The sequence below is a fragment of the Podarcis liolepis genome, assembly GCF_965112155.1.
Source record: "Podarcis liolepis genome assembly, chromosome: 1".
Taxonomy (NCBI): Eukaryota; Metazoa; Chordata; class Lepidosauria; order Squamata; family Lacertidae; genus Podarcis; species Podarcis liolepis.
In genome coordinates this window covers 98,546,783-98,563,744 of record NC_139554.1, presented here as the reverse complement: position 1 = coordinate 98,563,744, position 16,962 = coordinate 98,546,783, and the positions used below count along the sequence as shown (strand labels likewise).

Here is a 16,962-nt window from a genome sequence, read left to right as displayed (position 1 = left end):
TGCTTGAATTTGCCCTTGTGCGTTCCAAGAATTATGTATGCCTTATAATTACACATAACCGTGGGAGGAGTACCCAAACTTTTTCACTGCACCCTTTATCTTCTGTCTTAACCTATCTGTCTGCCAAATGTAAGACTCAGTGTAAAACTTTAGGGTAAAATGTTGGTTCTAAATCAAATCAATAACAACAATAACAATACTAATTGTTATTTGTGCATATCAACTGCACAAATGTCCAAGAGTCATGACTGGTGGCAAATAGTGGAACTACTCCTCACAGCCTGCAAACTCTCCACATACCCATTACTCTCATAAAGAGAGTGATCTAAAACCACCGGCTAGAAATGTGAAGCAGTATTTTGAAACATCCAGAAAGTTAGCTGAGAAATGTAAGCGTTCTGCCTTTACCATTCTCTAAATTTTAGGACTTTTTGCATCTTTCTCCAATGAAACTTTTGGCATTTTCCAAGAGTCTTTAAGTGCTGCTTGCAACTGTAAACATCAATTAAATTTACATCAATTTTTATATTTCCATATTTTGTTAATTAGTTGTATTTAATAATGTATATGATTTATTTGAATACTTCACATCAAGAGGCTATTTAAAGAGCATAGGTGACTGCTGGAATTAAAATGTTTCAAACTTTGGAATTGTGCATGTAGAGTTGATCTAAAGCAGATTTTCTTCAATAAATTAAAGTGACTGTACTATAGATATGCAGTCCTTGTTGCATTGGTGCTCCTGTTTGGCATTATAATTGAGATCAAGTGGCTCCTACAGATGATTTACAGTGATAAAAAGCATGTTAATTAAAGCTGTAGCACAGCTGCAGTGTACCACAGTCGTAGAATAGCTGTGAAACTCATATCCTGTAGAGATCAATTGATCTTGTATGGACAGGCACCTGATTTGCAATGGTTCCAAGTTAATGTAATTAAAACATTAGTATTTCTTATTAACAGCTTATTTCAGTATAGACTTGGAACCACTACTAACAAACCATCAGCATATCACTGAGAGCACCTCACACAGCTGATTTGCAGTAAGTTCTAAACTGGAATTAATTTGGCAACATGTTCAAGTATTTTTATTTCCCAAAGGCTTTAAGCTGTTTAACTCAGACAACTTTAGTACAGATCTTACCACTGGTTGTTAGGTAACGGATACGCTACATTGTAATACAGTGGTACCTCTAGTTACTAACTAAATTCGTTCCGGAGGTCTGTTCTTAACCTGAAACTGTTCTTAACTAGAGGTGTGCTTATGCTAATGGGGCCTCTTGCTGCTGCTGTGCCGCCGGCACACGATTTCTGTTCTCATCCTGGGGCAAAGTTCTCAACTCGAGGTAACTCTTCCAGGTTAGCTGAGTTTGAAACCTGAAGCGTTTGTAACCCGAGGCGGTTGTAACTCGAGGTACCACTGTACAGTGGTACCTCTGGTTACGTACTTAATTCATTCCGGAGGTCCGTTCTTAACCTGAAACTGTTCTTAACCTGAAGCACCACTTTAGCTAATGGGGCCTCCTGCTGCTGCCGCGCCACCTCTGCGCGATTTCAGTTCTCATCCTGAAGCAAAGTTCTTAACCCGAGGTACTATTTCTGGGTTTGCAGAGTCTGTATCCTGAAGCGTATGTAACCCGAGGTACCACTGTATTATATCTTTTCCAAGTATACTTAAAATTTTTCATGTGTGGAGAAATGAAGGCAAGAGCACATTTTTATTGTTTTGGTATACCACCAATTTAGTGTTCTGTTCTGGTCCAAATTCATTGCTTTCAGTTCAGGTCTTGTTAATTGACAGTATGGAATCAGTAGCAGATAGTAGTAATCTGTGGTTGGCACAAATGTGGTTTTTATGGTTGGCATAAGAGGGTGGAATTCAACATATAGCTAAGCTGATTATTCCATCAATTCAAGCATTTAAGTTGGCCAGGCAGGCCCATCTCCCCTCTCCTTCCCCTTCTTCCGATCCTCCCAGAACTGATTGGTGGGCACATAGGGGAAAGAGAGAGGAGACTCCTTGCTGTGGCTCCTGCTAGTCCAACTATTTAGTTGAAGAGTCGGCCCCTCCCAACTCTTCAATTCTATGATTCTATTATTCCAAAACTAGTCATTCTTAATTGAATAGAAAATGAAATGATTCAGGGTTTCAGAACATCATGAAATTGGAAATTACAAGTGTGTGTGTGTGTGTGTGTGTGTGTGTGTGTGTGTGTGTGTGTTTTCATAGCAGCATGGCTTCTATTTCTCCATGGCTTGGGTCCAGGGCACTCTGAAGTGGAATATTTGCAGTCTGAAATACACATATTTCACAAATATGTGAAACACAATATATACACAAATATATATATGTAATATATATTTAGTTAGTTACAGAATTGCCATTGGCTGTTGCACCATTACTTTGAACTTCTGTATTTTGTTTGAACACTTGTTTTGATCTTCTTTCTTTTCTTTTTTCTTTTGCTTAGACTGTGTATATTTCCACCCTGGGAACTTTGGGCGAAGGGAAGATTATTCATACTTTAAACAAACAAACAAACAAACAAACAAACAAACAAACAAACAAACAAACTTATGCTTGCTTTTCTGTTGTTCACTCTTTCAGCTAAAAACTCCTCATGTAACTTTTACTCTGAGTTTGAATGCGGAAATGGAGAATGCATTGATTACCAGCTGTCCTGCGATGGCATCTCCCATTGTAAAGACAAGTCTGATGAGAAGTTATTTTATTGTGGTAAGATCCTTTTATCTCATTGGGTTACATTGCCATATCTTGTTTCCATGTAATGTTTCTGACCAGCCATATAAGCTGATTCATAGTTTATTGACTCTGCTCCAAATTCCAAAACTTACTCTCATCTAGCCATGTTAATAGGAAGGTTATGTAAATAAAATAATAGTCTTTGTATTTTAATTTACCAGAAAATAGAAGCTGTCGAAGAGGCTTTAAATCTTGTTCTAACCGCCGCTGTATTACAACTGATCAAGTGTGCGATGGCAAAAATGACTGTGGTGATGGGTCTGATGAAATAGGCTGTGAAGGTACTTTTTTTGTTTGTTTCTTTTCCTGCAGTATAATGTTTATGAATTCTAGTATTTATTAAATTTCAAGAATCTGTGAGTGCTCTGAACCAATGACCAAATATTTATTTTCATTGACTACCAATAAAAGTCATATCTGAACTCCAGAATTATAATTCAACACCACCATCCCACCCCCAATTCCAGTCAAATATTTCAGTCAACATATTTTGTCGAATAAGTGGTATGTAGAAATAAGCATCTGCAGGCGTTTTTCACTTTCAGCAGCAGTCCTATGTGTGCAAAATAGGCCTCTGTGGGTGAAAATCGAGCAGTGCAGAGTGCAAACCCAATGCTACTACATTGTGCACTGTTTACCAATGTTGTGTGAGATTGATTTCATATATCCCTGAATCTCCACCCCAGTGAATAGTATTGTGAATATTGTTGTTGGTTCAATTACTGATGTGTCTACTGTAGTTCTACTTTGTGGAGAAATATCTCAGACACTTACCTTATTTCTACCCTATAATTCTATCTTACTTCATTAAATTTCTGTCTGGCTTAACCAGGGAAAAAGCAGACTCAAGACAGTAACTTTGGCAAATCACCTTTTTTTTTTTAAGTGCACAAAGTGCAATGGCATTGTGAAATGATAGGTTTGTAGAATGTACAGAAAATAAAACTAATTCTGTGAGGTGAAATATCTAAAAAGAAAGTAACGTAAGGCAACTTGCATATGATAATATTTAAAGCATCTCAAATCAATTGGTTATAGTTGGATGGGGAAGAGAGTAACTGGGACCACTGCTTCATCAGCAATTCTTCAGGCAGGGCACTTTGGCACACTCCAGTGCTGGCTTGCAAAAAATGTGTTATGCTTTCCCCTTTGTTTTTTGCTTTACAATTGTTTGCTGAGACTCTTGCCATGATGCCACGGTCTCAATTAGTCTCACAGAAAGCAGCACAAAATTGCAGAAAAGTCGCAAGCAGTTTATATAAAAATGGCAGACATAATGCCATCTATCTTAATCCACCATGGGTGCTCTGCTAAACCTATCATAACTACTGGGTATTTAGGCCAAGTAGGGCCGAGATTAGCACAATTGGATACACATTATTTTACAGAAATATGTGTGTGCAGTTTTAAAGTCCCTTTTCAGCTTCTCTCAGCTCAAGCGGATCAATATCGCTGCTTTTCTTTTCAGACTTGGAGGTAGAGACTTAGTAATGCACAGAATCTTCCTTAAGCATGCAGAAAAGGGCTGCAATTAGAATAATAGGATCATAGAATTGTAGAGGTGGAAGGGGCTATGAGGGTCATCTTGTCTAATCCCCTACAATGCAGGGATCTTTCACCCAGGACTGTGGGATGAAGAAGCAAGGGTTATATAAAATGCCACAGGGGTATTTGCTTGCATCTTGAACAGGCCAACCCTAAAATGTGCTTTTCTGGGCTGTGGTCATGATGTGTGTGACTGCAGAGCCGTCTTTCCCATTAGATTTACTGGCGCATTGCGCCAGGGCGCTGACCTCTCAGGGGCGCCCCAGCAAGTGGGGGAACTTTGCGGCTTTGCCGGCGGCCTCCCCTTTCCCTCCTCCACACCTGCCAGCTGCACTCCGTCAATCATATGGCTGGCGGGCATGCAGCTTCCTTCCCAAGACCCCGTGGGAGGAGAGCGATCCCCGCAGGGGCTTGAGAAAAGGTCAACAACTCTGGGAAATGGGGGGTGGGGCACTGGAGGGATCTTCGCACCATAGCACCGGATATGCTTAAGACGGCCCTGTGTAACTTGTTACTTTTAAACAACACACATTTAAGCGTTATAATTAATTTAGTAGCAACTTTAAACTTAAGTATTCCAAACCTTGCAAGTTATTTGTATATCTTTCTTTCTTACTCCCCACCCACCAAACACTTCACCCTGTAGTTTCAGGATGTACTTCAACAGAATTTCACTGTGCAGATGGAACTTGCATTGCAAAATCAGCGCAATGCAATCAGATTGTGGACTGTTTGGATGCTTCTGATGAGAAAAACTGCAGTAAGGAATTTAGTTTTTTTTTTCATTTGTAACTATTTGTTTCTTATACAATACTAATATATAACTGTAAGTTTAATTTGTGTGATGTAATTCAATTGGTAACAGGCAATGCTGTGATTGTGGGAGCTAAATTAAGCAACCACTGTCAAAGAAATCACAGTGATGAGATCCACACTGAAAAGAATATATTCTAATGTAAGCCCATTCCGTTTTGTGTACCTCAGATAGCACAGACTGTGCTCACTTCTATAAACTTGGAGTCAAATCTTCAGGATTTATTAGCTGTAATTTTACATCACTTTGTATACTACCAGAATGGATGTGTGATGGATCTAATGACTGTGGAGATTATACAGATGAACTTAAATGCCCAGGTAATTATGGAAATAAAAATAATTTCTATATTTATTCATGATAAAGAATTATTCATTAGTGGCATTGTTACTTTATTGTATGTTGAGTTTCTCTTTGACAAACCTATATATGGAACACTCCTGCATATAGGAGGAAGTGGCAATGTTGGTATTCCTTCAGTGCTCTGAAAAACTGGTCTGGACAGCTGAGCAACTGTCCAAAAGAATGCAGAAGGTGGCATGGCTACATGGGGAAGAGAAAATGGGCAAATATTGCCTCTTCCCTTTCTCCTGTGGGAGCCTTTACTGGATCAAAACCCCTTCCATGAATGGAAAGGAACCCTTCTATTTAGTGGATCGAACCCAGATAATCTTTTCTATGTGTATTTCATCCAAAATTCCATGACTACTAGAAACAAATTGCTTCTTTCATTTTATTTGCAGTTCGAAACAAGCATACATGTGAAGAAAATTATTTTAGTTGTCCAAGTGGGAGGTGTATATTGAATACCTGGGTATGTGATGGTCAAAAAGATTGTGAAGATGGAAGTGATGAATTGCACTGTGGTTAGTATCTTACCTCACTGTTGTTAGTATCTTATCTTTGAACCATGGATGTTTGTGCAAAGGAGATGTCAATTGAAATCTCTGCAAGAAAAAGAATACAATTAAACTAAACTGGTATTTTAACAAATCTCAATGAACAGCTTGAAATCCTGCAAATTATATAGGCATGATACATAGCAAACACTTTATTGTATGATTTGGTCATTTAGGCTCTAATCATATACATATATACCTAGATTGTAATCTAGTATAGCTCTGTAGTGAGTGGTGCAGTTAGGATCTTTGCCCCACAGTCCAGCCCCCTGCAAAGACCATCAGAGAGCAGCATAAAATAAGTCATATAAAATCTGATAATGGTGGGAGGGAGGAGAAAGATATGTTGTGTGCCACGCAAATGAAATAATACATGTTGACTTCTAAAGGAGGGATGCAAGAAGACCATTCATTCCAGAGTCTAAAATTACCTAGGGGTTGACTTTGATGTGACATGTATAGGATTCTGCTGTTAGGTTCCTTTGCTAGAGATCAACAAACATAAATATATTTTGGTGTGATTAGAGTATGCAGAGGAGGTGGAGGGGAAGGAGATGATTTCCACAAATATATTTATTACTGTTAGATTGCACAGAACCATATAAGTTCAAGCTGTTAAGAAAGTTTGTAATTATTTTGATCTTAGAGCTGTTTTGCTTTTTTTACAATATGTTCATAAAAACTTAAAATTCCTTAAGTAGTGGGCAAAAGTATTCACATAATATGTTGTAGGATATTTGTTTAACATAAAATTACATTTTTAAATGCTTGTTGGAAGGCATGCATATGTATCTTTTCCTCTATGTAGCTGTTTTTGAATAGTAGAACAAGAATTATTTTTATTTATGTTTGTTAAAGATGGGAGGTAGTTTATAATGTGATTTAAAGATATATAAACAAGCTTAACATTGCCTGGAGAAGCTGAGCAAAATTCCATTGGCAATTTAGGAATTTTGAAGGGAATTTCCAGATGGGCAATATGTGAAATGAACTTCATCGGAAATTTCTAGGAAGAATTTTGCTTGTCAGTGGGGGGGGGAGCATGCTAGATTTTTTTTCATAGTGTTGATATTGAATCTGTTCCTATTGAATATATGCAACACCTATCATTTACATGCCCTTGCAGATTCCTCTTGTTCATGGAATCAGTTTGCTTGTTCTGAAAATAAGTGTATCTCTAAACAATGGATTTGTGATGGGGAGGATGATTGTGGAAATGGCTTGGATGAAAGCAAACCTATATGTGGTGAGTACTACAGTGATACAAATATGAGCTTGGGGTGCACATTTCAAAATTACTTGGCCCTAGCCTCCTCATTCAGTCAACTCAATGAACAACCACCAGAAATAAGTATTGGAGCGTTATCATATTCTGTAGGATATAAGAAGTATATGTAATATTTGGTATCCCTTATAAGACATACAGTATTGTGCAGTAATAAGAACTTGATGAGCAATATCCAAGTTCCTTGAACCAGTTGTGGCTGGTGGGGCTGTGCAGGCGCAGCTGTGTTGCTCTTCTGACTTCCCAATGCTGCACATCACTGCCAGTTACTGAGAAGGAAGGAAAAGGCAGTAAGGAGCTCAGCACAGTGTAACACAGAAGTGGACACAACCCTACAATCTCAATGTTGCGCCTACACTGTCCCTGCTGAGCAGTACAGTCCCTGACTGCTACTGACTCAGATGTATTGTCTTTGTTGTTTGACTTCAGATTTTAGAAATCATTAAAGAAAATTGTAGTATATGTTATTTTATTTTTTAACAAGTCAGATCAGAATATAACTTTTGTACATAACAAATAAAATTAAAATCATACCAATTCCTCCTCTCCCCCCCCCCAGGCTCCGTAACCTGTGCCTCAGACATGTTCAGCTGCTTAGGTTCCTATGCCTGTGTTCCTCAGCACTGGCTTTGTGATGGTGAAAGAGACTGTCCGAATGGAAGTGATGAGCTTGCCACAGCAGGATGTGGTATGAACCATTTTGCAACATACATAAATAAGATGAGGGGTTGCTGTATTTATCTGTACCACTGTATTGGTGGCTGACAATAACTTGACATTTTCTCTTTATAAGTTGGTGGTTCACTGTCTTGCGCTCCATTTTCTTTTTCTTAGCTCCTAATAATACTTGTGACGAAAATACTTTCACATGCCACAATAAAGTCTGCATTCCCAAGCAGTTTGTATGTGACCATGATAATGACTGTGGAGATGGATCGGATGAATCGCTAGAATGTGGCAAGTATAATTTTTTACACCTGAAAGCTTCAGCAAGGAAGGGGGCACTCTTAAGATACTTTTGGGGCTATGTCATTTGGGGCTTTAATGTGAGCACTGTGAAGTGGGTGTGGACACAAACTGGCAACCAGTACAGCTGTTTTAAAACTGGAGCTATATGAGTTTGAAATGAAAAAATAGACAGTAATCTGGCTGCTTCATTTTGAACCAGTTGAAATTTCCAAGTTCCCAAAGAAAGAAGTTCCAAAGGAATGTGCTTACTTTTGCTTTTTCTAATATATTTTCCCCTAAAATATTTTCCCCTGAAATAAGTTTCCCTAAAATAAGGCATTAGTAGTAGTACATTGGTGCACTATAAATGGAGCATTGTGAGAAGCTTAGGCTGCAATCCTATGCACACCTGGGAGAAGGTCTGTTAAATTCAATGTGAGTTACTGAGGACACCTGTGTGAGATTGCACTGTTAATCTATGATACAGAGACAGGTCTTAATGCTGAAGTTTGTGTGCTCTGTATCTGTCTGCTGACAAGGATAAACTCCCCACAAATAGAATAAAATCGTTTGAAGAAAGTAAGTTAACAGGTTTTAAATTTCTTCTTCTTCTAAGGAAGCAGTGCTCATATTCCTTTAAGATTTATGTAGAGAAAATCTTTGCCTTTTCAGAGCAATTTGTCAATGTATTAAAATGGTTTCTAAGAAGCACCAGATATTTGAACTCTTCAATATGTCCTATTTGACAGAATGTGGAATCCAGTCAACTTTAAATAGACCATGGAGTTATCATTTATAAATAAGTCGCTATGTATTTCTCTTGAAAATAAACATTTCACATTTACCAGTAAAATCAAAGAACAAGAGGGTAAACAGGTATTTCTTTGCTGTGGATAGAGTTTTGGATTTGGAAATTTCAGAGCTTGGGATAAATTGGAACTGAGCCATAATACTTATTGGGTGGCTTCAGCCAGGTTACTGCTTAACTCACAGCAGAATAATTTTGAGTAAAGAAACTCTAATCTGACAAATGTATTGGATAGTATCTCCTAGAGGGGTGAATGGCACTATTTAGCGGGAAGAAATCCCAATGAAAATCCTTGTTATTATATATTTTCATGGCTGTGTATTTGTATATAGTTTAAAATTTTATATATGGATATTTTATGATGGCCTATACTTGTAATGCCTAATAAATGTTTGGCAAAGTAAGTAAGAAAATTTATTGTTTTAAACTCAAACCCTTTATATTTGTCAGATCAGACACATTTCTAGTCTGTCTTCAAAAACTAGTTTCAGTGTAGTATTCTAGGTCATGTGAGCCTAGGCTACAGCCATGTTGCAGACATGTCCCAACCCTATCATATTTAGCAGAGATCCAGAAACTGTTAAATCTGCTACTGTAGTTGCTCATGAAGAATTGTAAGCCCTGTGCGCCCTGTTTCATGGTTGGAGACTGTTCTGCTTTTTCAGAGTAGTTACAACAGCTTCCAGCCATGGAATCGGGTGTTGTGGCCCTGTAGCTCCTTGCTAAAAGCTGTTGAAACTGCTCCTTTTGGCCATACCCGGGTCACCTGTAGAGGCACAGCAGCAGAGAAGGAGGTGGATAGTTTGGTCACCACTATGGCTGAAGTTTGCATCTGCTAAGGAAGACATCTGCAAAGTACTTTGAAATGTTCTATGGATCAGCTCCTGTTTGAAAAAGATAGATAGTACCTTTTTTGGAATATAAATATTAGAGGTCTACATTATTAATGTTTGGCCACTCTTTTTTTAGGCTATCGTCACTGTAATCCTGGAGAATTCAGCTGTGCTGATGGAAGATGCCTGTTAAATTCTCAGTGGCAATGTGATGGAGATTTTGACTGTCCAGACCATTCTGATGAACATCCAATTAACATAAAATGCAGAAGCGCAGGTTCAGCCTTTAAAATATCTTTACAATTAAATATATGTGTAAAATAATTTAGCATCGTTGTTAAATAATAATGTAGTTTTCAGTAAAATTTGGTATTTGTGGAGTGTTGAGAGAACATTCAGGCCACAAAGAACTAAGGGAGGATCAGGCTCTCAAATTGTCCAACCCAGGGCTAGTAATGTAATTGCACAGCAAAACTGTAAGCCTTGCCCTAACTCTGTTCAAAATCTTGAACGCCAAAACTACAATTGCATCCTGAAAACTGCAGGTGTGCAACGTTGCATATTTGCAAGGAACACAAGTCCTTGGTAGTTCCTCCACCCTCAGAAGCTCAGGGGTTGGTGAGCTGATCTGTGGTGGTTCTGATCTGTGGTGGTTCCAGGGCAAGTTCCAGAAAGGAGCACTGGATGAGAGTTTCTCAGCCCCCTGGATCTTAAGCTGTGGGGTACTGCAGGGCTTGTTGTTGTTGTTGATTCTCCCTATGCTTTGATCTTCCTGCAGAGGCAGGACCCACTGTTCCATATTTTGCAACATGAGGGCCTTTTCCCTCTTTATGCTAAATAGTTGATAGACAGGAGGGAACTCAAAGGGCCAGATGAAATCCAGCTGAGGGCCACACTTGGGCTATACATATAGGTGTTAGAGGAAAGGAAATATAGACAGAACTTGTATTTACTATTTGAAACAAACCAGCAGTATGTTTATGACTAATCATAGTTACACTGACTGGTGATGCAGTCCAGTGAAATTGATGGCAAACTTTCTATAAATGGAAATGTTGCTGCGGGATATGTAAACAGAATATGAAAGGGCTGGACTGAATTTTCATGAATGATCTGTTTATAAATTAAGATGCAGCCCACATGTTAATCCTGACACATCTCAACGTGTTCATTGCAATCCATTTGTGTCCTTTCCCTCTTGTTTCTTATTTTTAGAACAGTCATGCAACAGTTCCTTTTTTATGTGCAAAAATGGCAAGTGTATTCCCCAAGAAAATGTTTGTGATACTAAACAAGATTGTGGTGATGGATCGGATGAGAGAAACTGCCATATTAACGAATGCTTGAGTAAGAAAGTCAGTGGCTGTTCTCAAGATTGTCAAGATCTTCCTGTTGGGTACAAGGTTGGTAGTCCTGGTGTGTAAAATAGTACGTTATAAATAGAGTTTTAAATCTTAAATTTGACTTGCATATGTACCATAAACATTAGAATTTGACACTTCCTGGAAAAGAGAGCGCACCTTGTGCTCACCAGCTTTTGCTATTCCATTGATATAATACAGAGGGTATAAGACTGTATGACTAATACTAGATTTTGTTTTATATGTCTTGGGGGCAGAATGTTTCATGGAAAGCCAAATAAACTGAAATATGTCTGAATATCTTGTTATGCCTTTCTTTTGGTCAGATTAAAGGATTGTTCTAAATGCTTAAAATCTAAGACTGGGACACTGCACAACAAACTGCATAGTTCAAAGCAGGGGTAGGAAAACTATGGCTCCCATCAGTCCCTCCCACCAAATATTTTGGTGGTAGTAGTGAGAAAAAGAGAAGCAGACTGAGGGAAGCAGCAAAGAAAAAAATGTATAGCAATGTCAGTCATCTTAAAAATATTTTAATTGGTCATCATTTTACTTTTAAATGTTAATCTCCCACAAATTTTTGCCCAGGTTCACAATTAAAAGAACATTAAAACAACTACAAAATCATGTGAAACTAGTCCCATCACACTGAATAACCAGCAGAAATATCAAAATAACACCAATAAATTAAATATATGACAAATTAAAAATGTGTTTAGAGCTTTTGTAAATTAGCATGAAGACTGAGCTTGATTATACTCACCTTTTTGAAGTGGGAGGGGGGATGAAATTTCACAATACTAGCCCATTGGCTTCCCCAGTACTTTTGTATGAATGCTTCTAGCATCCTATGTCTAATGACTGGGAAATGAAGAGAAAAGTATGAGAGAAAAGTAGAAGATAAAAGATTGGGAGGAAAGAATTAGAGGTGGTGTGAGGAATATTTTCCCCTAAGGTTCTTTAAAGCATCTAAGGGAAGGTCTATCTGTATGTGTATGTATGTGATGGGGGGAGCAGAAGCTGCTGAAAAATATTTCTACCTGCTAGTCGAATATGACTGGTATGAAAAGTTAGGTTCCTCTTCTCTGCCCTGCTTTGGCCCTGGAAAGAGCAGGATGGTAAATATTAGTGTAGCATTTAGCAATGGAGACAAGGAGATCACAGTCATCTGTATGCTTTGGGTAGATCTTCACAGTCCACCTCTAACTTGTATCCTAAAACTTTGCTACCTCTTCTCCTTCATAAAGTGGGCTTCGGAATTTCTTACAGAAACATGCAGCAGAAATATAAAACTTCTGCTATGGAAAACCACCTGGAGAGGACGACTTGGTCTGCATTGTCATTTAAAAGTTATTTTAGATGTTATATTACTAGGTTTTAAACAACATTTTGATCACATTGATACGGTGCCTGTGCAAGGAAGAAAGCAGCTACCCTTAGGATGTCTGTTGTATAATTTGCTTTTATTTTTCCTTGTAGTGTAAATGCTGGCCTGGCTTCCACATGAAGGATGATGGCAAAACATGTGTGGATATTGATGAATGTTTGTCTGGCTTTCCGTGCAGCCAGCAGTGCGTCAATACGTATGGCACCTACAAATGTTTGTGTGCAGATGGTTATGAGGTGCAACCTAATAACCCAAATGGCTGCAAGTCACTTTCAGGTATCATTTGCTTCCTTGGCTTCCGGAATATTACTGACTCAGTGCAGTTAAGCTTAGTCATAACTAAGTCCCATGGAAAGCAATGCAACTTAAGTTAGTTTTGACATTTCCCTTTAGTCATGCAGGTTTAAGACCTAAACATACTTTGTTCAAACAAAATTAACTGTGTAATGCACAATGCATTTAACTTTCCAGTACTAATCAAACTGTCTTAAGGCATACTTCTTCTTAGGTAAAAATAGATGTTTGTCCAGATGTGAGCATCTTGTCCCATCATTTGTTTCACATTATGGGATTGGAACTAGAGAAAAGCATGTGAAAGGGTGCTGGAGGAAGCTGACTTTCCTTCCCCCTTTGCCCCGGCAGCTCCTCCATAAATCCTCTCCTGAGAGTCAGCTAAATGGGGCCTACTGAATGGGACAGGCTGTGGTGTGGGGGCTGAGGAGGAAGGAGGGTCCCTGGAAATTGAACGGATGCACCTTTCAGAAGCAGGAGAGGGCTAGTGGGAATAGAATTAATGCAAATGGTCTTTAATGTTCAGTAGGCCCAGTTGCAAGAGACATGTATTGTTGGGAAATTAGAGGGAAACATTCCACAAAATGGAAGAAACAGGCCAGGAGTGATCATGGCAACACCATCATTCTACATGCCATTTGAGTAGCCCAGAACTGATTTGCAAAACTGACTCTCTGAAAATCTGTCACTCTGAAAATCAGGGCTTAGAGTGGTTTGAATTTGCTCAGCATTCCTTTTATTGTAAATTTCTTAAATATTATTCTAAGGTTGTGCTGAGAATAACTTACTAGGAAGTTCCAATAAAATTAATGGGGCTTCTTTGTGATTACACATGTATAGTATTGCACTATAAATGTATTTTTTAATGTACAGTAGCTCCAAGTATGCTTCACGTGCACTTCATTTACAGAAATTTTGAATTATTAAAATGTAAGTTAAATATATTTTCAGAACTATTCAGCTCACTACTCGCTGAAAATTCTGGCATGCATTAATTTGGACCTTTCTGACTTTAGAATTTTCCCCTTTCTTAATGTCAACTGTTACTTATCACCTATTTGTCCCTTAAAAGCCAGGCTGAGTAGCTGTGCTTAAATTCATTTTGGAATTGAAATTATTGAGAGTGCTAATACATTTTCTGTATTACAAAGGCTAAATTAAAGTACTCTGAAAGAAATGCTAATTGAATCTCTTGTTCAGATTATGATGCATCATTGATCTTACTTGAAATATTATGCTTTTAATGTTTCTTTCATCCACAACACTGTTCACAGCATGTAGCATTTTATTTTTCACTACTTGTATTTCTTTTCTTGAAGCTCCATAAATTAACTTAAATGCTAACATAGTATTTTTCTCCGTTCACTATATTTAGAGGAAGAACCTTTTTTAATTCTGGCTGACCATCATGAAATCAGAAAAATCAGTACTGACGGATCTAACTACACTTCATTGAAACAGGTACAATTCCAATTATCATCTAATTAATACTTAATAATCTTAATACTCATTGCTGTTTAGAATGCTTGATGAACATAAAACCACAGTCTTAACTGCACTCCATAGCACAGGATAAGCTATGGACAAGGTTGGCTGTAAGCATTAAAAGTCTGTAATTCAGTTGTTGTATTTCTAGTAACTGTAAAGGGCTATAATAAATGAGGTTTCTCTTTATTACACTTTCCTTTGTCACCTTACTTAATTATGTGAATGGACCACTCGACCTGATACAAATATGTATATGTGAAATCTAATTACTATTCAGGTCCCAATATCCTGAGGAGCCATACCTGCTGAAATGTTTTTTTTCCTACAAATAAAGTTCCACTACCAGTGTCTATTTTCATGAGCACCAGTCATCATGATATCATGTGTTATCCTACTCTAATAAGACCCATATTTCTACTGTGAATTGCAACCCATTTTGTAAATGTATACTCATGGTAAGTATTTCTGCTAGAAATACTGGACCATGTATTCCAAATGCACAGTTTTTAATGGACATTTTTTTCTGGAGGGCATAAATATTAAAATATCAGTTGATTGGAATTAGAATATGTTAAAAAAATGTGTTTGTGTTTTTGTTTTTTTTTTAGGTTGACCAATGTTTAAGTTGTTTCAATGCCTCCTACTGACTCTCTTTATATTCGGAATCTGTATCTTTCTTTAAGAATTTATAAAGCACCTAAGCCAGCTTGGCATACTCAAAGGATGAATTCTTTCAAAATCCAGTCAATTTTGTCAAGAACATTTGATTCATTAACTGTGAGATACTATGAACAGCATCTATTCTCCCTTCCTGGAGAACCCCCCCCCTTTCCCCCCAGAGCTTGTTCTCAGAAACTACATCTGAGAGTTCCCAATTTGAGTGTTATGTGATCTAACATCACACTTCTAATGGAATCCTGAATAATTTCTCCTGCACCTGCTTTTGCACCTCAATAGGCAAACAAAGAGGCAGGCACATAAGATGGGGTTTAACTGGGACACTTTTATTTAGATCTTAAATTGAAATCAGCAGAGGGGGATGACCATGGGGCAAGAACTAACTTAACTGTATAACTGTAGCCATTGGGTGACCCGCCCTTGCCGAAGGAATTAAGGCACGGCTTCCTAGCCTGCCCCAGTTCCCAGGCAACACCCTGAAGGTGAGGAAGCCTTATCCCTGGGACTGCAGAACCCCAGGTGGAGGCTCCTATCTCACCCTCTGAACCGCAGAATCCGAGAAGTGAGCCCCGCGGGCCAACCCATTATCTAAACTTGCCTAAAGGGCGTCAACATGCCCAAACCAAACTACCGTATATACTCGAGTATAAGCCGCCTTTTTCAGTACATTTTTTAGGCTGAAAAAGTCCCCCTCAGCTTGTACTCGAGTGATGGTCCTTTCGGGCTGCTCCTTCCTACGCCGCCTTTGCCACTGTTGGCAGCAGTGGAGGAGGAACGAGCAACCCAAAAGCAGCCCTTTCAGGCTGCTTGTTCTTCCTCTGCCGCTGCAGCCACCACCAGGTTTGTGGTGTGGTGAACCGGCTTATACTCGAGTCAATAGGTTTTCACAGTTTTTTGTGCTAAAATTAGGTGCCTCGGCTTATATTCGGGTCAGCTTATACTTGAGTATATATGGTATTTATTTTCCCACACCTAAACTGCCACTGAAAGGGGACAAATCTCTAGGGGCTATAACATAAGGGCTCCCAATGCCAAGACAGCACTCAAAACAGGTCAGGTGACAGTGGCTGCGTATAGCTTGCTTAGGATCCTCCTGCAGAGGATGTTGCCTTTCAGTCTAGAATTCCATTTAAATGTCATCCACTTAAACTAGCACTACATCTAACTGAATCATTTGAATATCCCTGCCATTAAGTTATAGGACCTAGAAGGAATATTGCAAGAGCTCTGAAGCAATCTTGTCCAAGTATACTGTATCCTTGCAGACATAAATAGATTGGAACCATGCTAAATCAGTTGCAGTACATTGGGGGGTTGGGGTGGATTCCCTTCTTCCATTCATTATTATTTCACAAAGTCCATTATCCTTTGTGTTTGATTCCTGTTATATTCTTTTTAAAGATCCAGAATGTGGTTCATAGATTTTGTTAGCTGCAAAAAATTCAGAACTTTAGGAGATCAAAAGTCCTGGAAAATGGCCTTGCAGCCAGGTTGGACACTACCCCCCCCCCCCCACAGAAATTGTGGAATTCCAGGTGTTTAGTAGATGTGCTTCAATGTGCTTTTTTTTAAAGTACAAACCTTACTGCTTTCTGACTTGGAAAAAAAATTGAATTTGTAAGACATACATTAACTCAAAGGGGAAGTTAATTTCAGGTTATTTATATTTATCAGTTTAAATAACATGTGAGTGCCACAATCGAGCAGTCTCATTTCAGCATCATGTTCTATTAAAAGATATAAATCAAACTTGAAAATATACAAGACATACATTATACCAGTTATATACACTTTTGATTAATCTTTGATTATTTATCTTGTCAGAGTTGTCATCTTTGTTGTATTAAATGGCTTATGGAAA

General features: G+C 38.3%; 1 protein-coding gene and 1 long non-coding RNA gene across 4 annotated transcripts in view; one reads left to right on the top strand and one right to left on the bottom strand.

Annotated features, from left to right (window-relative positions):
* Window positions 1-16,962, top strand: part of LRP1B (LDL receptor related protein 1B) — a 742,760-nt gene that overhangs the window by 649,345 nt on the left and 76,453 nt on the right. For all 3 annotated transcript variants that reach the window (XM_083492761.1, XM_083492762.1, XM_083492763.1), the window contains 12 exons: window positions 2,609-2,737; window positions 2,926-3,045; window positions 4,956-5,069; window positions 5,294-5,443; window positions 5,867-5,989; window positions 7,149-7,268; window positions 7,867-7,995; window positions 8,142-8,264; window positions 10,033-10,173; window positions 11,112-11,299; window positions 12,737-12,920; window positions 14,311-14,396. In XM_083492761.1, the coding sequence (XP_083348887.1) occupies window positions 2,609-2,737; window positions 2,926-3,045; window positions 4,956-5,069; window positions 5,294-5,443; window positions 5,867-5,989; window positions 7,149-7,268; window positions 7,867-7,995; window positions 8,142-8,264; window positions 10,033-10,173; window positions 11,112-11,299; window positions 12,737-12,920; window positions 14,311-14,396 (1,607 nt within the window). The remainder of the gene's footprint in view (window positions 1-2,608; window positions 2,738-2,925; window positions 3,046-4,955; window positions 5,070-5,293; window positions 5,444-5,866; window positions 5,990-7,148; window positions 7,269-7,866; window positions 7,996-8,141; window positions 8,265-10,032; window positions 10,174-11,111; window positions 11,300-12,736; window positions 12,921-14,310; window positions 14,397-16,962) is intronic.
* LOC310703308 lies at window positions 2,488-12,358 on the bottom strand. The gene is made up of 3 exons (XR_014524069.1): window positions 12,298-12,358; window positions 6,003-6,070; window positions 2,488-2,523 (listed from the first exon to the last, which is right to left on the bottom strand). It is a non-coding gene; the product is annotated as an uncharacterized lncRNA (long non-coding RNA).